Genomic DNA, 26,099 nt, shown 5'->3' with positions numbered 1-26,099 from the left:
TGGAAATTTAGCAAATATTTTGATACGCTTTTCAATCAAATTTGTATGCAACTCACTGTTCAGTATTAACAAGGAGGATATCAAGGAGGAACTTTTATGGAAAGTGACTGGTAGACCCGCATACACTAGTGGCCCCTGGTTAACATGCTGAAAACTATTAGTCTGTCATCTGCTAAATTGGCTTTTAAGAAATGTTAAGAAATGTTGAAATTCTGAACAAGGAGTCCAATTAGGAAAACCTTTATCGAAGGTAAAAAAACCCATAATATACTTTTCTAAATCTAAAAAGATCAGTTTAATGCAGGTGAAAAAAGGTTTCTTATTCTGTACATCTATTTATACATAAAACATATCAATAAGCGAACTCTTACGTTAAAATAAATAATATATTATTACTAACCTCGGTTTGTCTTTTGGAAAGCTAAAAAATTAAATTATCGGCTTTGTTTTAGCCGGTGCATTGTCGCAATTTAAAAAGATGCAAATTTTACAACCGTAATATTTCAAATTTGAGGAAACACTCTCAGATCTAGAAATTATCTCATTCCCTTGTGTCTCCTCCCCCCCCCCCCCCCAAAAAAAAATATTGAGTTTCCGCGGGGTAACCAGAAGGTAGCAGGTTCGCGATACAAAAATCACTTTAAACACTCCAAAGTTGTGGAGTTGGCTCTCCCTGCTATCCTCCTTAGTATTAATACAAATACGTGATAAGTTGGTTTTTTGGTAGTTCGTTTTTCCTGTTAGGTTTTTCGCGTGCGGTCATCCCGGTGGCGTGTTTTTCCCGCTAGCGTTCGACATTGTTACGTTTTCGTCTCTTTCGATCGGCTGTGGTTTTTTGGTCGCTGGTTTGGAGTTTTGTTTTCAATCATTTGATGTTTTTTCGGCTCCCCCTTTTTGCTATTTGCCTTCCCCGTTCCCTTTTTTCATCAAACAAATTGTGAACATCCTCCTTTTTGACAGTCCTTTTTTGTAGGTTCCTTTTTGTGTGTCGCGTGGTAATGGACGCTTCAATAAAAGATACTCGGTTTTTACTCCCCTCTCCAAATTCATCTGGGAAGGACCTATTTCCGATCGGTCGGTTAAACGGTTAGAATGGCTAGCCAAAAAGTCATATTTAAGCCAATTGGAGACGCGTTTTTGCCCTCATGAGAATTTTGCGTCAGATAAGAAACGCGTCGGCTCACGTGTATAAGGAACATACTAATTGTTAATTTTCGATAATATATTTTAAGGTAAAATATATAATGTTACTAAAACTAACAAGGAGACTACCCGAGGTGGTTATCACCGATTTTGTTGAAACTCGGGGGTTAGGTAGACCTTATGGTAGTTTGAAAATTGCCAAAGGGAAAAGTTGCAATGGGCTTTAGTTTTCCCATGGCAACCCAAAATGTTTTTGATCTCTCAAAACAAAAATATTCCCATTTAAAAAAGCATGGGATTTTCTCGGTTTCACAGGGTACTTACTTACTTAAAAAATTTGAAAAAATTAAATTTTCAAAACATACTCAAAAAGATGAATTTGACCTATTTTGGGTAAAATTAATCCATGATTTTGGGTAAAATTGATAAATTTTGGTTAAATTTTAACCAAATTTGGGTAACCGAGAAAATCCAATTCTTTTTTAAATGGAGAGGTCAAAAACATTTTCGGTTGCCATGGGAAAACTAAAGCCCATTGCAACTTTTCCCTTTGGTAATTTTCAAACTACCATAAGGTCTACCTAACCCCCGAGTTTCAACAAAATCGGTGATAACCACCTCGGGTAGTCTCCTTGTAAGTATAAGAAGATAATATTAATATTATTATCATCCTCTTATGGTATAAATAATTAAAATTATATGTAATATTTTTATATTAGCGGGCAATTTTAAGGCTTCTCATGGAGGCAGAGTTAATTCATTTCGTATAAAATTATCTTTCGGAAAAATATGAAAACGAATTCCTTTAGAACTAAACGTATTACTTTTGCGGTACGGTATGCAACAAGTGTTTCCTTTAAACCAGGTAACTTTTTTGGCATGTTAAGGCTTAGCAAAAAACCGATGTTATGTTCGAGAAAAGTTTCCAGCTTTCTAATATTTCAACAAGCACTATATAAATAGTAACTTACGAGTCCTGGCTGTCGGAAATATTACTTCTGGGCAATTTCTGGGAAGATGTTTTATTTAAGCGCCTATTGTTTTCGTGTTTTTCTGGTCGCGTGTTTTTGATTTCTCGCGGCGCGTGTTTTTATTTTTAAAACATTCAGTTAGTCTGCCTTGAAAGACTATCGGCCGAAGTACCGCGTATCGGATCAATTTAATAAATAAATATATTTTAGTTTTCCCAAACGTTGTAGGTCTTTTTACCTCTTCGACGTTGTTCAATGTTATCTTTAGACCAACGGTGGTTCTCGTTTTCTTGCAATTAATACACAGAGCTTGGACGTGAAAGCTAGTCTTTATATGGTCCTTGCCGTTTGGGCCTTAAAGCGGTACAGGAAATAAGGTCTGTAAATTAATAAATACATTAACAAGGAGACGACCCGAGGTGTAACGCACCGATTTGGTTCAAACTCGGGGGTTTGGTAGACCTTCATGTAGCTTGAAACACCCTAAAGGGAAATGTCTCCATAGGCAACCGTTTTGCCATGGCAACCAAACATTTTTTTGACAATACAATATTGAATATAACATGGGAATCTGACCAAATGTAAGGGTACCCCTGTAAAGATTTTAATCAACTTCGAACTTTTTCATTATTTTCTTATTTATATTTTCTATTTTTAGCATTTTCAAAAATTTAATTTTTTTTACAGGAGGTACCCTTAATATTGGTCAGATTCCCATGTTATTTTCTATGGGAAAATTTCCATTTTGTGTTGTCAAAAACATTTTTGGTTGCCATGGCATAACGGTTGCCTATGGAGACATTTCCCTTTAGGGTGTTTCAAGTTACATGAAGGTTTACGAAACCCCCGAGTTTGAACAAAATCGGTGTGTTACACCTCGGGTCGTCTCCTTGTAAGTTAAAAGCAATAATAAGTGTTTCCATAAAATAAAACATTAAAAAATTAAAAGTGAAAAATGTTTTTATCCGCGTTCCGAGCTTAAGGTTTTTAGTACTTTATTGGCACGCGCGTTTCGCACGTGGACTTCGAATTCCAAAATCATTATCGACTGCAGCGCGTGCTCTCCATCTTCAATAACTATCGCTAGTGACGTGGAAACAGAAAAACATGTACACCCGGGGTACGTCAAGTTATTAAGATTTCTTGCAAGAAATGCAAGATTTCTTGCGATCTTGCCAACTTGACGATTTTCAAAACCGGAAACAAGAACTTTTGATCTCACAAATCTTGCGAGATTCCCAAGATCGCTTTCGAAGTAGTTTTTAACAAGATTCAAGATGGCGTCGAATGCCAATGAATTATTTGGCGTAGCTCTAAAAGATGATATTACGGAAATAAATTATAATTTTGAGGTTTCCGCCGAAGAATTCCAACGACTTGTAAATGGTAAATATATTGGTAATTGTTTTTGTCGTTTTTTTAAAATTAAAGCAACGTTTTGAACTATTATTTCCAAAAAGGCTTAAAGTTGTATTACTTATTTTACAAATCCAGCTTATCGAAGAAAATTGATAGACAACTTGACACTTTTTTTAAATTCTTTTAACTTAGAAATTGTCTTGCAAGAACAAAATCTTACGGTAAGATTTAGATCTCGATAACTTGACGCGCCCCTGGGGTACGTCAAGTGGAGAAGATATTTTCCTTATTATAAGAAACGGTCTAGCAAGAAAAATTCTTATTATAAGATTTTGCGAGTTTGGCGTCACGTTGAAAAGATCGCGAAGTCCCAAACAAAATGGCGGCTGTATCAGAGCATGGATGTAGAAAGTAATTTATTAAGCCTTGTCATCAAATGCTATTTCATAAATAGTACACCGAATTGTTGCTTTCATATTAAAAAAGCTTCGAAGAACAATTAATATTTATTTACCATTCAAAATTCGCTGAAATTCTTCTGCAGGAACTTTAAATTTATAAATTATTCCCGTATCATCGTCTTTGAGGTCTATGTTAAATAATCCACCGCCATTCGACGCCATCTTGATATCGTATTTAAAACTACCTCTAAAGCGATCTTACTAATCTTCCAAGATCTCTGACGTCAATCGCTCTTACTTCCGGTTTAAAAAAACGGTCAAGTTCGCGAGATCATAAGGAATCTTACATTTCTTGCAAGAAATCTTATCAACTTGACGTACCCCTGATAAGACAAAAATTGCATCTATAAAGTGAACTGACTTGAGTATGGATTGCAGTTGGCTCTTTTGTACAGCCAGATTAATCTGGTAACCAACCAAACGAAAATATTATTTCAGGTGGTCCTGCTTAGCTACGTATGAGAAACGCAGGATTTAATTGAAGTGTCTATCGCACCAAACCTTTTCCCTTTCCGAGGTGGAAACTGAGTATAAATAGAAACACTCGTTGTGGAAAGCCAGAGGCACCTACCGTCCATCTGTAACAACTTGTTCCTGTCTTCAACAATTCGTTTCGTCCGTTGTTGATTACAGTTTGGAGATAAAGTGGGCACCTAGACATTCAATTTAAAATTGAAAAATTGGATTTTATATAAGAGGCTTTAGAAACGACGGAAAATTTGAATGGGGCTCTAAACAGAAAGAGAGGGAAGTTATATTAAATATTTTAAAAGCAAATGCTAGTCTTAGCAACGAATTATTAATTTTCAAAAAGATTGTAATAGAAATATAAAAGATTTTATTTAAAAAATATAGAAGATTTACACATGGAGTTTTGTATACACATTTTTAATTAAAAGAAAATAAAAATGCATTTACTGCTGTTGTCTATAATATTCCATGTAACTGTGGTGCAAATTACATAGGTCAAACAAAGCGCATCTTAATAATTAGAAAAAAAAGAACATGAAAAATGTATTACAGAAGGTGTTATGCATAACGGCATTGCAAAACCCATTTGGAACATTAGGGGACATGAAATTAAATGGGATGACGATGACGCCGAAATAATTTGTAAAGAAAATGATTGGTTCAAACGTCTGTTTAAAGGAAGTGTATGCATAAAAAACGGGGTACCTTAAATCTTGACGAAGGTCTAAATATTGACCATAAAAAATGGGGTAGCGTGCTTAATTAATTGGCAAAAGAAAAAGAAACAAAATAGATGATTATGATTCGTAAAAAGGCGCCCCCTACACAGAAAATGTTGCCACGAGCTCGAAAGCTAAATTTAAAAAAAACTGAACTTTTAATGAAATATTTTTCTACAAAACTCCATGTGTAAATCTTCTATATTTTTTAATTAAAATATTTTATTATAACGAACCATGGACCAAAATATTTGAACCTTTATGCGATATAAATATGCTATTTTATCATACATTTAGTTGACAGTTATTAAACCAGATGGCGTTGTTTTCTCTAAACTCGGAAACCTACATGTCTAGTAAACTGTGAAAACACGCTCTCGAATCCTAAAGTCTTCTATTCCTCCGTAACGAAATGGATAAAGTCAGGGGCGTAGGAACGTTCTAGAAGTTGGAGGGGGCAAAGAGCAAAGAAAAGAGGCCTAAAGAATGTTTTTGAATTTTTAATGGAGTGTAGCTTCTCCGAGTGTATGTGTAATTTTTACTTATACGTGAGTTGGTGGGAAAAGACTGAAAATTAAACACAGTTGTGGTTCTACAAGCTTTATATGCGTTTAAAATGAGCATTTGAGCCTTTTGAAGATTTCAACAGACCAAAAAGTTGGAGGGGGCAATAACATTAGTTCCCCCTCCCAGCAAAATTCTAGGGAGGGGCATTGCCCCCCTGCCCCCCCTGGTTCCTACGCCCCTGGATAAAGTACATAAAAGGTTCTAGAAGAGAACGCGCTGCATCAATACGCTACTCGGTTTCATTTGTACCCTTCGATGGGCGATTCGAAGCCTTGGCGGGATTACAAAACACATATTGAAGAAGCGCTCCGGAGAAGATCACACCTCGCGAGGTCAACGATTTATTGACCATCCTCTCCATCAAAGACTGGTGACGAGCAAAAAACTGGAGGAAAAAAAACTAAAGAGTCGGCTACTCGCGCCTGAATAGACACTGCTAGATAAATCGAGCGAGGATTAACTGGAAAAGACATTTTTCCACCACAGAAGATCCACACATATACCCTAGTGCATCTATAAGTGTAGACGCCATTGACATAATGATAAATTACCCAGTAAAGTAATAAATTTCACTTAAGTACCTTTATAGCTAAGGTCTTTTTGTATCATTGGGTTTTAGCAAGAAGGAATTCAGGTACACAAGAATATGCGAAGGCAGAGATTGGCGTTAGAGTTGAAAGAATATGCGAAGACAGAGATTGGCGTCAGAGTTGAAAGAATATGCGAAGGCAGATATTGGCGTCAGAGTTGAAAGAATATGCGAAGGCAGAGATTGGCGTCAGAGTTGAAAGAATATGCGAAGGCAGAGATTGGCGTCAGAGTTGAAAGAATATGCGAAGGCAGAGATTGGCGTCAGAGTTGAAAGAATATGCGAAGACAGAGATTGGCGTCAGAGTTGAAAGAATATGCGAAGGCAGAGATTGGCGTCAGAGTTGAAAGAGCCCACTTTTGATCTGAAAAAAAAAGACCCTCGAATTTAGGGGAAAACTAACGTGGTACTTCTTTTGATAAATCTTCCAAATGAATGAACTTTTTAAAGCCAAATCAACGCCTGGAACCTATCGTTTACCCTAGTATAGTTTCAAGTTAATAGCAACTTTTGCTGATTATTTCATCATTCTATAATATGCGCTACTGATTTAAATATTTCGTTTGAACTATTTTGAGAGCTGTGTATGAGTTTTACCTAGTAAGTGCTCCCGGAAATCACTGTTTCTGCAACTTAGTTTTCATTAGTCTCAAATGCATCTTACAGGATCGTTTTCTAAATTTCGCCAACATTAATTTTAATAGCAGAAACAGTGATTTCTTTGTTCATTATTTAACCAATAAAACAAAACTGCGAGTACTTGCTCGGTATCGCTCTCGGCGAGCATACGCCGTCCTCAACGATGACATTGATAACTTTAATTTCCTTTGTAATATACCAAAGTTATAGCATTTCTCCACCACACCTTGACAGGAAAATTACTGCACAAGTTGTGTGTTATTGTTCTGTGTTTTTTATTGTGTAATTTTGCATTAACCTTGTAACCTTTTGCTTTTGAATTTGTAATTTTGACGCCAATAAAGGCCCTGTTTAAAACAAACAACTCTCTCTTATCCGACTATCGAGACTAATCTCGAGAAAAAAAAGTAATTGCTTTCCTTAATTCCCTTGAAAGAAATGGCAAAATCTCGCTTCAAAGCGGCAAATAGAGAAATATTCCTGTTCTACAAGAGACGAGACCGCGAGAAAAACGGAATCCAATTGAGAGACCAAGTACGAGAAATACATTTAATCGATTTAATTCACCTTTCTTATTTAAGGACCTAGGCCTAACGGGATTTCAATGATCACAGATATATTTTAAACGATAAAAAGTTTTTGATAAAGCACTTATGGTAAACGACGATAGTATTTAGATTATATGGAAATTTAAATTGAAGTCCTAAGAATTCTGTAATAAAAAATATTTTTGCTCGCGAATTTCTATTATAAAATAAATTAAATCTGAATTTCAAGTGAAAACGACAAAAACTGGATTCTTCCATAACTTTGAAATATTCCGAGTGAAAAAGGAACTCAAAAATAAATTTAATTCAATTTGGCATCGAGAAACTGAACTTATGTATGGACCGCGTATAGATGGCGTAAGTAGGTTCGCCTCTGTAAATTAACTTATCCCTGAAAACCGGTGTACTGCGAAAAGAACACTTTTACAGGCGTTATGATCTATTTTTAGCCACCCAATATAGACTCGGAGAAAGGCGCCCTATTTCGTTTTTATCGTGGTTTCTAATTCTGGTGCGACAAGGCTAACAGGGCGTATAAACCATTGAGTTGGGAATAAATAGAGGTACAACTAAATCTGGCTGGCGCGGGACCAATTTCGTTCCATAAGGAGACTTTATCAACTTTATCGTTCTACCGTGGGGGCATCTGTCTGTCTCTATTGGTGGCAACTATATTGTAATTGAATTTTTTCGCAAATCTGATGCGAAATTGAAATGTATGATTTCTCGTAACAAACAAACCTTTGAAGTTGTTTAAAAATAATTTTATTCTGTCAACACGATCCATTTTAACTTAAGTTACGGTGAGTTAGCTAATAATTATTTATTTTTAGCCATGTAACTTTACAAAATATAGATGGCGCTACCGGCTAATTATAAAGATGAGTAGTTCTTTTTATAAACTATCGTGGCCTTCTTGTTGAAATGTTGCTCTTACGTCACAGTCTCTTACTTTGACAAGCCTACGAGCGCGCGCTACAGTCGCGAGGAATATAGCTTTTTCTAGAGCGCGTGCAAATCGCTCGTGCGAGGAATACACTAATAAAGCTGGGTCTTGTGACGTAAGAGCAACATTTTAACAAGTTGGGCAAGACCACTTTTTATTTTATAAAATCAACTATTTCGTACAGTCTTATCAGATTAGGTCCCGCGTAACCATGGCAACCGAAATCGTAATTGTAATTCTAGCAGTATTATTACCAATTCATTGGTATAAACATTCGAGACACCCATTTCGTTATTATATCAGACTAAAGAAAAGATTCAACGCTCAATAAGCCTACGAAAATCAGTACCTTAACTAAATTGACATTCTAAATGGATTCGTTTAAGCTACAATTCAGGGAATCACTGGCCAATATCTAACATATTCATAGAGCCTAGAGATATAATCAGACCCAAACCCCAGTGTAAATTATCTCTCTAAGGAGAGAAGTATCCACTTAGGTCGTTAAATTTAAATATTCGCAAGCCTGAGGCACTTTGCGAGATGGGAGTGAATTTCCCGTGAAATGACCTACGTGTAAACAGCTTCAAAGTAAACTATTTATCGCGTGTAATAGTTACGTAAAACTTAAAAATTACACTCGGCAGATATATTTAAAATGTAAGAGTTTTAGTCAAGTTGCCTAGCACTATTTTTCTTGCGAAATGTATTATGAAAATTCAATTTATATCGTTAGAGACATTTCATTCTGAATACACGTAATGGGTATACAAAATCGCTCGAATTGACCATTTCCAACTTTAATCTCAACTCAATTGCAAATTTCAAAGGGAAAGTTACTATGGTTTTTGTCGTAAAAGTAATTTTCACAAATACACTGCCCTCTGTAGCGCTTAAAATGTTTTTGATATTTTAAGTTCAATATAGTTAATTATAACAAATTAAACTTTACCCCCTCTCGAAGCTAATGTAACTGAATTATCACTAAACTAATCATTTGAGTCCTTACATTATTAGTGAAAATAACTGTCTTTCCTAATGTTACACTTTCGGCTACGGTTGCACGAAAACAAATTATTACCTATTATTTATCTGCAGCATCATAGTCGCGAAAATGACCTGAAAGCGCAAGCAAATAGTATCCACCTATTCACTTATTAATGAGGCAAATAAAATTTACCACAACTATTTTAAGCACTAGAGAGATGTTTGATCAATAAATAGAAATTTGGGAGTTAATGTCAGATAAAAGACCTTTGATTGTAACCCTAGTAAGTCCGTTTAATAGATTTCTTTCGGCATAAATATTAAAAACCTGCTTGAAAAGCCAAGATGTAAATTAATTTAAGGATGACTCTAATGGACCCGACCTAAATATAATTTCGTCGCTGCAGTAAATCCAGGTCTTCTAATTTAATTGAAGAAAGTTATTTGTCTCCGTCTTTCCCAAAACTTTCGCACTTTGGTCTAAACTACGTCAAAGAGAAGGAGAAAAACGTTTGCGGGAACAATGAAATGCGTTGCCAGCAAAACGAAAGAGGGGAACTAACTAGAGAAAAAGCCCAACGGTCGTTGATGGAGATGAACTGAAACAAAAATTTTCTTCAATTTAATGAAACCAGTCTCCAGCTCCATTAGGGATCGGTTGATTCGAGGGGAAGGAGATTGAGAATGGAGGAGGAAGAGATTCAGAGCGTGCCATCCAATCTTGATTTGCTACCATGGAAACAAATCAATAGACTCGGAGACCAAGTTCCTTTTCGGATCTTTTACTTTGGGTCGCGAGTGCTATGTATAAACACTTTCGTTATTATCTCTCTACACCATTTATCATCGTTTCGTTCAAAGGGAAACGGATCTAAACAATCTAAGGTCGCCTACACTGTCATCAACGGAGATACGCTGTGATATGTGGTTTTTTCCCAGAAGTTATATCTGGATCAGTATTTCAAATAACCATCGGTGGATTCTTTTAATATTCTATAATACCAAAAATATATATAATATATAATATATATATATATATAATAAATATATAATATATATATAATATATATATAATATACTACGTCTAGATCCTGCAGCGGCAGAAATTATATTGTGCATCATAGAAAAATTCGACTTTTATAGAGGATACTACTGATAAAATTTTTTCGCTATTTTTAGAAAAGAAAATATTTTTAATTTATACACTTACATAGTACACATTTAAAAAATACTATAACTATAATAATTATAATATATTTTGTGTTATCATAATTAATTAATTATAATATATTTATATGTTATATGTTATATCAAGAATGTATTTATTTATACTCAGGGAGAATGAATATGTCGAGATTATTTTTGGCGTTTCTCCAATTCCACCCGTTGGGCCCCCCGGTATGCTCCTCCGCTTTAATAAAATCAAATAATACTGCAATCTCATTGGTTCTTAAAAATTACGTTTTTCGACGAGATTAACGCTGCTGCGAGGACGCAAAAAATAAGACCGCCTCCTTTTTTCCTCCCCCCCCTTAGTGTGACGGGGTTAGGGCCTCAACGTGTCCGTCGATAGTCTCGACATATTCATTCTCCCTGAGTATAAATAAATAGATTCTTGGTTATATGTTATAATAATTATAATATATTTTATGTTATATGTTATAATAATTATAATATATTTTATGTTATATGTTATAATAATTATAATATATTTTAATGATTAAAATTTTACAATTCTACAATTTGTACAATTAACTTATTTATTTTAAATATAAATTCACGAAATTTTAAATTTTATTTCAATAACAGTTTACTTTTAATGTTGGCGTCATTTCTGATTTTATTGAATTTATTGATTTTATATAATCACTGGCTTTTTTCTGTATAATTAATTTTACTAATCTTGAAATCTTAATTAAATTTAATTGCTATTTAATATTTTAGTTTGCTCAAATTATATATATTTTGATATTTTAAGAAACTATTTTTGCCTTTTTTATTCCTCCATTTGAATCAGATTGATTTAAATCAGATTGATTTAAATCAGATTGATATAAATATATAATAAAATATTCTTCCCAAATGTAGACACAATATAGTTGATTCATTCAAATTTCCTCCAAATCAAAGAGTTCGCCAGCCAACAAACCCATAACCACTGGTGTAAGATTTTAAACAAGCGTAGTTAGGGCTAGCACCGTTCTACGTGCTAACTTCGCGCTCTTCTGTTCCTCTCGTATCCATGGAGATAGCTGTTTGAAGAAGCTAAAAGATAGGGCAAAATGTCGTCGCAGGGCGTCACGTATACCTGTTCTTATTTTTTTAAGGGATAAATCGCTCTTAACGTTAGATCTAGGCGGATTCTGACTTACAGGGACCAAGTATATTATAAACTTATGCCATTATTTAACACCTATTTAACACTAATTGAAAACTTTCCGCTGTTTTGTGCTACCTATTATCTGTTTAAATTAATATAATATTTCTGGCGTTTATTAACTTCAGATAATGCTTATAAAAATCGAGTTTATTGGCCTCAAGATTATAATGGCCTCATTACGAAAATTTCTAAAAATTAATGAGCTCAAAATCATATATCGATCTTAACATTGTCTTTCGCGCCATAGTATAGGCTTTACATCTTTGTAATTCGCTCGAAAGAGTAAAAGAATCATTTATATCTGCTGTGGCTGGTGTCTTGAGGAACACTTACTTGAAATCATGTACGAACCGAAATAGATATCATTAGTCGGTGGCGTCACCTATCTTTCAAAGAAAATATAATTTTTTAAATGTTATCTGCTTATACTCGTTTCACGCTAGTGGTAGATAGCGCCACTAACTGAAATTATTATCACTGCTAACTTGCGGTAGATGACGCCACCGACTAATGATAACTGTTTTGCGTCGTACGTGATTACAAATTTTGGCTCTAGAAGTACTATATTCCTAACTCAATGATGAGAATTTAAAGAATGACCGCACTTATCGACATCTGATGGATAAAGTGGGAAAGAGTGTATAAATATGCCTTTAACCTAAATTGCTAGAAATGGTATCTCCTTCGTTCTAAACATAGAAACGGGACCTTTATGAGATATTTGATACGAAACTGATGGCAAACTTAAAGACTCAAAGACTTTGCGAATATAGTCACTTCATTCGGAGCCAGTTATGGCGTCAAAACTGGCAGGCGAACCTTTAAGACATTCTGGTTTTCACCTTTACTTCATCCAAAAGGCCAAACCATTTTACCTCGCTTTAAAAGAAATTGACCTGAATCGTAAGAAATGAGAGAGGACACAGCCTCTAGCCGTCATCTTAGCTACGGATCATTTACCGACCTGTCATCTCTCTTTTCTGACAAGTTCTTTTTCCTTTGAACCGAAACGCGCGTATAAATAGTTCAGCAGGCGAAAAATAAAATGCTAGAGAACCTTTTGGGATTCCAGGCAACAGCGCGGTGTTTGATCTTAAAACACACTCGAAAAAAAACATTCCAGTTTAAAAGTACGCTACCCACTCTTGGATGAAATTCACGCTTTAATTTTTTATCTTATTTATTTTTCGAGAAGGTAAGGAAAAGAATATACAGGTTTTAAACCCACAGGAAATTTATGGTTTGAGAGACGAAGACGTCGTTATTTCTCGAGTCATTTAATCCTTTGAGTTTTTATTGCTTCGAATGAGGATAGATGGCATTCATAAATGTTTGACTGGTTTTTATTCGGATTAAACAAATAAGAAAACGAACATTTTTACAACGCGAGTGTCGGGAAAAAAATCCAATTAAACATGCTAGAAATTAGTTGTTAAATGTGTAAATATTCTTGGCTTGAGATTAGCTTTTAAATTTTAGTTTCTTTTTCAAGATTTTATTTTAAATTTTAAATTTTTTCTGGAGATTTGATTTTAAATTAAAATATTTTTCTAGAGATTTGATTTTAAGTTAAAATATTTTCTAGAGACTTGATTTTAAATTAAAATATTTTTCTAGAGATTGGATTTTAAATTAAAATATTTTTCTAGAGATTTGATTTTAAGTTAAAATATTTTCTAGAGACTTGATTTTAAATTAAAATATTTTTCTAGAGATTTGATTTTAAATTAAAATATTTTCTAGAAATTTGATTTTAAATTAAAATATTTTTCTAGAGATTTGATTTTAAATTAAAATATTTTTCTAGAGATTTGATTTAAAATTTTTTTTTCTAGATATTTGATATATTTCCTAATGTTAATGTGTCTTTCTGTCTGTATGTCTGTCTCGCTATAGGCGTCCATACAGTATGCGTTAGTGAGAGTAAACTTAACATAATTGTTCTTAATGTGCAAAGTAACCGAATTTATTTATGTCTACTTTGTCAACCATAGGATTATGTGTAATAGGCTTACGGATAATTACGTGATCAACTCAAAGAGCTAGAGCCTGGATTACTAAATATTCCTTGCAGAGATTAGTTTTTAAATTTATTATATTAGTTTTTTCAAATATTTTCTAGAAATTATTTTTCTTTGCTAGGGATTAGCTTTTGAATGTTTAAACATTCTAATCGATGTAAAACCTAGAAATATAGATAATGGATTATATTATTGAAATATCCATGTTCTGAGAATTCAAAATACCTTGAGAAGCAATTTATAAAATTAATTAATTAACTAGAAGCAACGGACTTGGTTTTCATTCTAATAATTTTATGGATCAGTTCAGTTTTAAACTCAATTATTAGAAAAGCTTGTGATTTTAATTGCAAGTACAATCATGGACATAATAGCAAAGAGAAGAAATAGGATATAGGAAGAATAGGAAGAAAGAAATAAAATTAAGACGTAGCATGTGAGAAAATACAAAATATGGGTCAATAAGAGATATCATTGAGGACAGAGCTGCCCAAATGGGCGATCGTTTGTAACTGGTTATCTCAACCTTAAAAATGTTTATCTCCAAAATATACTAAAATATTTAAATAAAATATAACTAGTATAAACATGGCGATCTCAATTAACCTTAAACATGGTGATTTCTAACTTCCAAAAAGCGATCTTTAGGATTATTAACTTGGTTACCCCCGATGGCTAGGTTAGGTTAGGGTAGGTTAGGTTAGGTAACACTGCATGCTGTTCTGACAGATGCTGAAACGGATAAAATCGAATCCTAAACCCGGAGAATTGCGGGTTTTTCGGTCGAATGGGACAATCCCATTAGACCGAATCCTAAATCCGCCAAAGTGCGGCTTTTTCGGTCGAATGGGATTCGGCGCAATGGAACAGATTCCAATATCCACTTATAATTAACCTTTTTAGTGTAAATAGTGCAAAGGTAACATAGAACTCCCTACCTTAGATTTAAATTCAGAGAGATTTTCCATTGACGGTTTTGTCACGAAGTAATTACCACTTCCGGCACTTGACATCCGTAAAATCGGCTGCTGTAGGGCACCTAGGAACAGCACCCCATCACGCAACGAGAACACAACCCGTCAAAAGTCGTGCATTTTCTTGCGTTCAGTTTTCATTGGTTAGACGCTTTAGTGACTGCTCCCGTCGGAGGGAGAAATTCTGAAATTGTCTTCCCCCCGCCCGTAAAAAATTCAGCGTAAAGGCTCATCCAATGAAATTTGTACACAACAATGCGTTAGCGTGATTAAAGGTTAGCCGCGTTCTCCTTGTGTTTTGTTGCTGCTAGAGGGCACTATCTATAGTTGGTTACCATGGTTATTAAAGAGCTACGTTTTTCGGAGTTCCGGCAGAAAGTGGGTAAACGCTTTTGACTCTGCGCAAGAGTAGTGATTTCGGATATAGGGTATTATGTCTATATAATCATTTTTAGAGGTACGTAGCGAAGGCTAGTACACTGGCAGATTTTCGTCGGCTAAGCAAACGCTTTCTTTAATAACAAATCATCTGCTTTGCAGACAAAAATACCACGGCTTATGAACTCTTAGCGGAGGCTAATGATTAAGCAAATTTCATCAAAATCGGTTAAGAGGTCTTTGAATTATTAGAAAAAGAGGTCAAAATGGTAAAAAATCGAGTTTTTCGGCGAATTTCCAGACTTCTAAAATTATTTTCGGCACCCGTGACGTCAGAAAATGCGAAGCGTATCATTGGCCAATTGTCAGTAATACATTTCTTTACATTTGGGATTAAATGCAGGTTGATTTAAAACCCAGGAAGAAATCCTACGCAGTAGTAATTGAAATAGGCATACACAAGGCTACGTAGTAGAAAAATATTATGAAACCGAAGGTTCCTCAAGCATAAAAACGTCTTGTCACACGCGTCGCGAAGCACACGCGTAATAAAATATTTTTTATTTCGATAAAAAACCTAAAATTATGATTAAAAATTTCGTGTTTGAAAACTTCTACAAGTAAACAGAATCCCTCCAATTCAGTTCCGTCTACTTAAAAATTTGGACAAAATTTCTGGATTTAGGGAGCGAAAAAGGTCAGATTTGGACCCAAATTTAGTACACTTAGGCTTGGAAATTTGTTTCGACACTGACTTTTTTGGAAAGAGAGCTTACAAGGCTTCAAAAACAGCCCTCATTCGTTCGATTATATTACTATCGACTTTTCGTGCCACCAACACTTTAATATAAAGCCGGTACACGTCATAATTTAGATGTAGACACGTCACTGATTTAAAAATTTTCATTAGTTAGTGCTAAAGGTTACCGATAGAGCAACGGTGGACTTGATATAAATACCGCTTCACATACTTTTTCAATTATTTCTGACACGAGCGTATGATATTTCTGTCTTATATGAAATCTTTTATTAGTCTATTGACAAATGAAGTACCTTTTTGGGACATAGACACGTCTTTTCACCCCAGCCCACTTCCCGCACCAGGATGCAGTCCTCTCCATCCTACCGCACCAGCATACAGTCCTTTCCATCCTACCGCACCAGCATACAGTCCTTTCCATCCTCCCGCACCAAGATGCAGTCCTCTCCATCCTCCCGCACCGAAATGCAGTCCTCTCCATCCTCCCGCACCAGGATGCAGTCCTCTCTATCCTCCCGCACCAAGATTCAGTCCTCTCCATCCTCCCGCACCATCAAGATGCAGTCCTCTCCATTATCCCGCACCAAGATGCAGTCCTCTCCATTCTCCCGCACCAGGATGCAGTCCTCTCTATCCTCCCGCACCAAGATGCAGTCCTCTCCATCTTCCCGCACAATCTAGATGCAGTCCTCTCCATTATCCCGCACCAAGATGCAATCCTCTCCATTATCCCGCACCAAGATGCAATCCTCTCCATTCTCCCGCACCAGGATGCAGTCCTCTCTATCCTACCGCACCAAGATGCAGTCCTCTCCATCCTCCCGCACCACGATGTGGTCCTCTCCATCCTCCCGCACCAAGATGCAGTCCTCTCCATCCTCCGCACCAGGATGCAGTCCTCTCCATCCTCCCTCACCAGGATGCAGTCCTCTCCATCCTCCCGCACCAAGATGGAGTCCTCTCCATCCTCCCGCACCAAGATGCAGTCCTCTCCATCCTCCCGCACCAAGATGCAGTCCTCTCCATCCTCCCGCACCAAGATGCAGTCCTCACCATCCTCCCGCCTCAAGATGCAGTCCTCACCATCCTCCCGCACCATCAAGATGCAGTCCTCTCCATTATCCCGCACCAAGATGCAGTCCTCTCCATTCTCCCGCACCAGGATGCAGTCCTCTCTATCCTCCCGCACCAAGATGCAGTCCTCTCCATCTTCCCGCACAATCTAGATGCAGTCCTCTCCATTATCCCGCACCAAGATGCAATCCTCTCCATTATCCCGCACCAGGATGCAGTCCTCTCTATCCTACTGCACCAAGATGCAGTCCTCTCCATCCTCCCGCACCACGATGTGGTCCTCTCCATCCTCCCGCACCAAGATGCAGTCCTCTCCATCCTCCGCACCAGGATGCAGTCCTCTCCATCCTCCCTCACCAGGATGCAGTCCTCTCCATCCTCCCGCACCAAGATGCAGTCCTCTCCATCCTCCCGCACCAAGATGCAGTCCTCTCCATCCTCCCGCACCAAGATGCAGTCCTCTCCATCCTCCCGCACCAAGATGCAGTCCTCACCATCCTCCCGCCTCAAGATGCAGTCCTCTCCATTATCCCGCATCAAGATGCAGTCCTCTCCATTATCCCGCACCAGGATGCAGTCCTCTCCATCCTCCCTCACCAGGATGCAGTCCTCTCCATCCTCCCGCACCAAGATGCAGTCCTCTCCATCCTCCCGCACCAAGATGCAGTCCTCTCAGTCCTCCCGCACCAGGATGCAGTCCTCTCCATCCTCCCGCACCAGCATACAGTCCTCTCCATCCTCCAGCCTCAAGATGCAGTCCTCTCCATTATCCCGCATCAAGATGCAGTCCTCTCCATTATCCCGCATCAAGATGCAGTCCTCTCCATTATCCCGCATCAAGATGCAGTCCTCTCCATTATCCCGCATCAAGATGCAGTCCTCTCCATTATCCCGCATCAAGATGCAGTCCTCTCCATTCTCCCGCACCAGGATGCAGTCCTCTCCATCCTCCCGCCCCAGCATACAGTCCTTTCCATCCCCCCGTTGAGGAAGATTGACATCAAAAACATAACCAAGCTTTGAAAAAGAATTCTTCTCCTCTCTACTTCGTCCGCGATCTAATTAAGGCGAATTATATTATATTTTAGAATTAGGCCCCAAAGATAAAGTTCCTTAACAAACCTATAAAGCTCGGAATATCTCATACTTTTCGTTTTTCATTTCAGCTTCCGGATAACGCACCCCTGAGTGTTGCCATGCAACAGAACGCCAAGGATAGCGGCGACTCCTGTAGCGTTCGTTACTTCATCCGATGCTACGTAGCGGCGGACGAAAACGATAAGCCCTTAGTGTCGTGAGTGCATCTTTGCCATAATGACATAAGCTGAAAATAGCTTTCCCCGTTATTCTCTATCCGTCTCTTCCGCGGTTCTTACATAATTGCGCTTTTCCTATTGATTCTATTGGGATTCACGTCGCCCATTGAGACGACAATCTCTCACGCGAAAGAATGACCTCTAATCCGTTTTATCCATACACAAAGGAGCTCCTGATCTGTTAGGAGATGACAATTGGCCGGGAAGAATGCTAAGAGGAGTAGCTAGAAAGTTCTTATCGTAGTATAACCACTCAAAGTCAAATAAATAGTTGAAAGACTGAAAGACTACTCAGATTCCCTAGAGTAAAGACTTTTGTTTAGTCGGGCCAAAACGGTGAGCTTAGGCTGGTTTTTCCCTTGGGTTAAAACTTCAAGATGGTGAGCGTAGACGCAAAAATCTCCGTTAGGTCTAAAGGCTGGTTTTTCCCTTGGGTTAAAACTTCAAGATGGTGAGCGTAGACGCAAAAATCTCCGTTAGGCCTAAAGGCTGGTTTTCCCTTGGGTTAAAACTTCAAGATGGTGAGCGTAGACGCAAAAATCTCCGTTAGGTCTAAGGGCTGGTTTTTCCCTTGGGTTAAAACTTCAAGATGGTGAGCGTAGACGCAAAAATCTCCGTTAGGCCTAAAGGCTGGTTTTCCCTTGGGTTAAAACTTCAAGATGGTGAGCGTAGACGCAAAAATCTCCGTTAGGCCTAAAGGCTGGTTTTCCCTTGGGTTAAAACTTCAAGATGGTGAGCGTAGACGCAAAAATCTCCGTTAGGTCTAAGGGCTGGTTTTTCCCTTGGGTTAAAACTTCAAGATGGTGAGCGTAGACGCAAAAATCTCCGTTAGGCCTAAAGGCTGGTTTTCCCTTGGGTTAAAACTTCAAGATGGTGAGCGTAGACGCAAAAATCTCCGTTAGGCCTAAAGGCTGGTTTTCCCTTGGGTTAAAACTTCAAGATGGTGAGCGTAGACGCAAAAATCTCCGTTAGGTCTAAGGGCTGGTTTTTCCCTTGGGTTAAAACTTCAAGATGGTGAGCGTAGACGCAAAAATCTCCGTTAGGTCTAAGGGCTGGTTTTTCCCTTGGGTTAAAACTTCAAGATGGTGAGCGTAGACGCAAAAATCTCCGTTAGGTCTAAGGGCTGGTTTTTCCCTTGGGTTAAAACTTCAAGATGGTGAGCGTAGACGCAAAAATCTCCGTTAGGTCTAAGGGCTGGTTTTTCCCTTGGGTTAAAACTTCAAGATGGTGAGCGTAGACGCAAAAATCTCCGTTAGGTCTAAGGGCTGGTTTTTCCCTTGGGTTAAAACTTCAAGATGGTGAGCGTAGACGCAAAAATCTCCGTTAGGCCTAAAGGCTGGTTTTCCCTTGGGTTAAAACTTCAAGATGGTGAGCGTAGACGCAAAAATCTCCGTTAGGCCTAAAGGCTGGTTTTCCCTTGGGTTAAAACTTCAAGATGGTGAGCGTAGACGCAAAAATCTCCGTTAGGTCTAAGGGCTGGTTTTTCCCTTGGGTTAAAACTTCAAGATGGTGAGCGTAGACGCAAAAATCTCCGTTAGGCCTAAAGGCTGGTTTTCCCTTGGGTTAAAACTTCAAGATGGTGAGCGTAGACGCAAAAATCTCCGTTAGGCCTAAAGGCTGGTTTTCCCTTGGGTTAAAACTTCAAGATGGTGAGCGTAGACGCAAAAATCTCCGTTAGGCCTAAAGGCTGGTTTTCCCTTGGGTTAAAACTTCAAGATGGTGAGCGTAGACGCAAAAATCTCCGTTAGGCCTAAAGGCTGGTTTTCCCTTGGGTTAAAACTTCAAGATGGTGAGCGTAGACGCAAAAATCTCCGTTAGGTCTAAGGGCTGGTTTTTCCCTTGGGTTAAAACTTCAAGATGGTGAGCGTAGACGCAAAAATCTCCGTTAGGCCTAAAGGCTGGTTTTCCCTTGGGTTAAAACTTCAAGATGGTGAGCGTAGACGCAAAAATCTCCGTTAGGCCTAAAGGCTGGTTTTCCCTTGGGTTAAAACTTCAAGATGGTGAGCGTAGACGCAAAAATCTCCGTTAGGTCTAAGGGCTGGTTTTTCCCTTGGGTTAAAACTTCAAGATGGTGAGCGTAGACGCAAAAATCTCCGTTAGGCCTAAAGGCTGGTTTTCCCTTGGGTTAAAACTTCAAGATGGTGAGCGTAGACGCAAAAATCTCCGTTAGGCCTAAAGGCTGGTTTTCCCTTGGGTTAAAACTTCAAGATGGTGAGCGTAGACGCAAAAATCTCCGTTAGGTCTAAGGGCTGGTTTTTCCCTTGGGTTAAAACTTCAAGATGGTGAGCGTAGACGCAAAAATCTCCGTTAGGTCTAAGGGCTGGTTTTTCCCTTGGGTTAAAACTTCAAGATGGTGAGCGTAGACGCAAAAATCTCCGTTAGGCCTAAAGGCTGGTTTTCCCTTGGGTTAAAACTTCAAGATGGTGAGCGTAGACGCAAAAATCTCCGTTAGGCCTAAAGGCTGGTTTTCCCTTGGGTTAAAACTTCAAGATGGTGAGCGTAGACGCAAAAATCTCCGTTAGGTCTAAGGGCTGGTTTTTCCCTTGGGTTAAAACTTCAAGATGGTGAGCGTAGACGCAAAAATCTCCGTTAGGCCTAAAGGCTGGTTTTCCCTTGGGTTAAAACTTCAAGATGGTGAGCGTAGACGCAAAAATCTCCGTTAGGCCTAAAGGCTGGTTTTCCCTTGGGTTAAAACTTCAAGATGGTGAGCGTAGACGCAAAAATCTCCGTTAGGTCTAAGGGCTGGTTTTTCCCTTGGGTTAAAACTTCAAGATGGTGAGCGTAGACGCAAAAATCTCCGTTAGGCCTAAAAGCTGGTTTTCTCTTGGATTAAAACTTCAAGATGGTGAGCGTAGACGCAAAAATCTCCGTTAGGTCTAAAGGCTGGTTTTCCCTTGGGTTAAAACTTCAAGATGGTGAGCGTAGACGCAAAAATCTCCGTTAGGCCTAAAGGCTGGTTTTCCCTTGGGTTAAAACTTCAAGATGGTGAGCGTAGACGCAAAAATCTCCGTTAGGTCTAAAGGCTGGTTTTCCCTTGGGTTAAAACTTCAAGATGGTGAGCGTAGACGCAAAAATCTCCGTTAGGTCTAAAGGCTGGTTTTCCCTTGGGTTAAAACTTCAAGATGGTGAGCGTAGACGCAAAAATCTCCGTTAGGTCTAAAGGCTGGTTTTCCCTTGGGTTAAAACTTCAAGATGGTGAGCGTAGACGCAAAAATCTCCGTTAGGCCTAAAGGATGGTTTTCCCTTGGATTAAAACTACACGGCGGTGAGCGTAGACGCAAAAAAAATCTCCGTTAGGCCTAAAGGCTGGTTTTCCCTTGGATTAAAACTACACGGCGGTGAGCGTAGACGCAAAAAAAATCTCCGTTAGGCCTAAAGGCGGGTTTTCCCTTGGATTAAAACTACACGACGGTGAGCGTCGACGCTAAACAATACGGATTAAAGGATGGTTATCACTAAAACCAATACGCCATTACTGTGAGCGTTGACCTAAACAAGTCGATCAAGACCGTAATATTACCTCTCCTCAGAGGGAATTTAATTAATTCCCCACCATAACTACGCTTAATCAAAACTGTTATAATGGCGATAATTGAATTTAAAGTTTATATATTCCACGATAGATTTGAATCCCGTTGCTGCTACATCGAAAATTTATTTGGTGCAGGTTGTTAATTTTGTTTGTAAGGGTTAAAAACAGAAAACACAACACAAAATAGTTTATTGTTCTTTAGACCAGGTTTACACAAAGACGTAAATTTTATCAAACGCTTACTTAAACAATTATTAATTATCACCGAGATAATGTAAAATGATTTCTTAATTACACAATTCTAAAGGTTTTACTACTTTAGTAATTAAGGTAAACGAGAATAGGGTTGGTCGGGATCAATGCAAATACAACATCGTACACATGAATTCTAGCTCACATTATCAACACTTCCGGGAAACTAAATAAACCAAAAAAAAAATAACCGATAGCAAAAGTGACATAATTACCAAAAGGGTGACAATCCCTGTACTTTCGAATGCTAAAGGTTTAATGAATAATCGACTCGAGATCGACCACTTAAACTTTTCAATAACTAAATATCCAATCAAACTGTCACGACGGTGAGCGTTAACGGAAAAAAACAACTAAACCCAAGCATGTACAAGTCAATCCAAATACCAAAAATTTATATATTATGAACTATCAATACTTTCGATACAATTAAACAACAAAAATAACCAATAGAAAAATATCAAATAATATATTCAACCAAGAAACAAGTTAATCCAAATACTTTGAAATCAGGAATAAATAAACCCAAATACCAAACGCTGAAAAAATTATGCGAAAGGAAAATCGAAAAACACCTTACCGTTAGCAATACACGGCTTACAACGTACAATAAATGACCCTATAGACGGAATAGTTAGAGCTCTTGATAAATAAAAACAAACAAATCCGTCACGAAAACGTTTAACATAAATTACGCAGTAGTGACTGACGATCCAGTTACATGTGTACAAGTCGAAATTTCCTTCATAACTGAACTATTACGCTTAAAAACTAAATACGCTAAACACACAATAGATAAAAAAATCAAAAAAGAACAAAATCGAACAAATTGAAATTAAAAACAACTCGTTCTCTCGTTCAATAAATAAATTAAATAAAAAAACACTCAAACGAAAGTATCGTTAAACCCTACTTTTGCTCAACCCAGTGAAGTACGTGATCATTAATAAAATACATTAACGAAAATTTGAGTTTATATTAATTTATATCTTTTTTATTAATTTATATTAAAAGTTTTTTATTACGATAAAGGCAATGGCTAAACGAAGACCAAACCACCTGCTAAACTAAGAACGAAATTCCATTTCTTACCACGGCCGTATTATAATAATTAATAGATTTTTAATTGTAATGAAATTCATAAATGTTAACCACATTATAGAAATATTTGACATCAATAAGCTCATAATAGCGTAAAAAAGAACGGACTTTCGCCGAAGCTGTTTTTAAAAAATTCGCTAGTGCTATTCTTGTCAGTGGTTCTGTGGTAAAACACCTTCTTGCCAAGCAGAACGGCCCGGGTTCGAAACCTGGGCGGCGCATTCTTTTTAATCAAGAGAGAAGACAATACTTTAAAATATCTTCGAGGCAATAATTTAAATCGAACACGAAATTTCGTTCTATTTAAATAAACACCGAAATTTAATTCTATATTATTAATTAGAAACATACGCTTCCGATAAAGCTGAAAGTCTAATTTTCGATGAAGCGTAATATGTGTCGTTGGTTCTGTGGTAGAACGTCCGCCCGTCGTCCAGGAGGTCTTGATACTAAGACGAATACCGTAAACAATTGGTGGAAACCCTGCCATTTGGACGTTGAGACGTTTATCGTAACCCTCAGCACTCGGTCCGTCCCAAAAGTCAATAGGAAAATTCGGAGAGATAACAACCATTACAATAACAAACACATAACCATTACAATAACCAACACATAACAAACACATAACAAACACATAACCATTACAATAGCAAACACATAACCATTACCATAACAAAAAATTACCAATAAAACTAGGCAACCACTGTAGCGACGGTGAGCGTTAACGAAAAAATCGCCAAACCCAACGCAACCGCAAGTTTATCCGTTAACGCTCACCGTCAGCAGGGGTGGTTTTGCGAACCTTTAAACTGCAAACACGGTTTTTATTAGACTTTACCCCCGGTAACGCGTTTTGGACTTTGCCCTTGGTAACGCGTTCGCAGCCCACAGACACTCACACACACACAGACACACAGACACACAGACACACACACACACACAGACGGACCCCTCCAGGGTACAAAGTACAATCGGAGAGGTAAAAATTGGTAAGGCTTAACGGGAATCTGTCGTGACTTTTTTGACCTAGTGTAAACAATGATAATATAGATCTCAGTACACTAGATTTGAATTCCGAGAACTTTCTGATTGACGGTTTTGTAACGGAAGGTTAACCCACTTCCGGCACGTGACCTCCGAAAAATTCGCCTAAATCGTTCGCTGTATTGTCCTATTACGGCCAACTTGGATATTATCTTTGGTGAAAATCATTCCCTAAACTTAGTTTCCACTAGTGCGCGTAATAATGTAATAATCCCAAAGTTGACGCCGTAACACTCCCTAGTGAAAACTAAGCATTTGTTCTAACCAGTATTAATTCACAATATCTCAACGTGCATTCTTGGGCTTAAAGCAATGCTAGAAATTAGGGTTAGTTTACAAAACTGCCATATACATTAAAACAATTGTTTAAGGCCTAACGGAGATTTTTCGCGTCGAAACTCACCTTTGTCGCTTTTTTGCAATAGGGACTTGGCAGCATGACGTATTCACCCATGCTTTTTCCAATTGGAAAAAAAAGAATACCAGCATGGTGGCCATAGAAAAAGGTACGGCGTGACGTCATGCCGCCAAGTCCCTTTAGTGAAAACCACCTCTTAGGCCCAAGGGAGATTTTTCGCGTCGACGCGTTTTTCCTTTCGATAAACGACAACCAAGTTTAAAGTAAAATAAGCCTAATTGACCTGATTTGAGTTTTTTTGGCTGTTAATAGACCTTTCTATAAATTAACATTGGCCTTTTTTTTTAGATGTATCAGGCTCGTCACTCGTGACGTGGAAGTGACGTTTCACTATGATAGCTAATAGACACTGGCATCTAGGAGCAACAAACACAGCCCCCCACACAAGGAGAACGCAACCCGTCAAAAGTCGTGCATTTTCTTGCATACAGTTTTCATTGGTTAGACGCTTTAGCGCCTGCTGCCGTCGGAAGGGGAAAATTCGCATATTGTCTTCCCCCGCCCGTAAAATGGTCAGCGAAAAGGCTTAAAGACTAGCTACGTTCTCCTTGTGTTTGTTGTTCCTAGCTAGCATAAACTATATTTATGTCTTATTCAACTTGTTAAAAAGTTCCACGCGCGTCTTGATATCTTAGGGTAAACGGGCTCGAGCGATTTCGCGCGAGCTCATTAAAATATAAAATAAAATGCACGAGCCTTTTACGCTAAAATATGAAAGAGCGCGTGGAACATTTTAACAAGTTGAACAAGAGACGAATTAAAATTCGACGAGTCACCCTTTTTATAAAGATCTAACCATCAAAACTGAACTGAACTCCTACGTATCTCGTGACGAAACCGATACATTAAAACAAGTTCGGCAAGCGTAATGATTTTATAGAAAGGCTTATTGACTAACCAAAAATATATTGTATAGTTATCCCATGGATAGTAGATTTTAGAGGATCGGTAAAAAGCCTGGTTTTTAGCCCCCGTAAACCAATCACACTAAGGGAGTCGGCCAAGGTTATTTGAAAAAAAAACAAGTATCGCTAAGAGTGGACGATACTGTTCGAAAAAAGAAAAAAGATAAACACGAAGTACATTTTTACGCCAAAAGGTATTTTTTCACGTTTTTATAGATTAAATATGATATACTAAATATCAGTTGATAGTTTTTATTGAATTAAAAAAAACAAAATTAAAAATTACTAAAATATAAAGCGCAAAAAATTACGTAACAATATCAACCGCATTAGATTGCCATTTCCAAAATTTTAAGATCACGTGGTACAAACGACCTTGCAAGACTCCCTCGGAGTCTCTAGAGCTGATTGATACGCGGGAAGAAAGAAAATGCACTGTGGAAGGGTATGGAAAGCCTGTCCTCTTAATTTACTGTCCATGGTTATCCCGACTTGGCTTCGAAGTAAAAAACAAAAAGACTATTTCATTGTAGTGTCTATTGTG

The 26,099-nt window shown here is 37.8% G+C and overlaps 1 protein-coding gene across 1 annotated transcript in view; it reads left to right on the top strand.

Moving 5' to 3' along the window:
• The window catches only part of LOC149953037 (arrestin homolog), a 112,726-nt gene that overhangs the window by 69,757 nt on the left and 16,870 nt on the right, over window positions 1-26,099 (top strand). Inside the window, exon 4 of the mRNA XM_090170227.1 lies at window positions 18,154-18,281. Coding sequence (XP_090026353.1) covers window positions 18,154-18,281 — 128 coding nt within the window. The remainder of the gene's footprint in view (window positions 1-18,153; window positions 18,282-26,099) is intronic.

This window comes from Leiobunum rupestre, chromosome 3, assembly GCF_980474605.1.
Source record: "Leiobunum rupestre chromosome 3, qqLeiRupe1.1.hap1, whole genome shotgun sequence".
Taxonomy (NCBI): Eukaryota; Metazoa; Arthropoda; class Arachnida; order Opiliones; family Sclerosomatidae; genus Leiobunum; species Leiobunum rupestre.
Note: the sequence above shows the minus strand (reverse complement) of the source record. Positions and strands in the feature narration are given on the sequence as shown.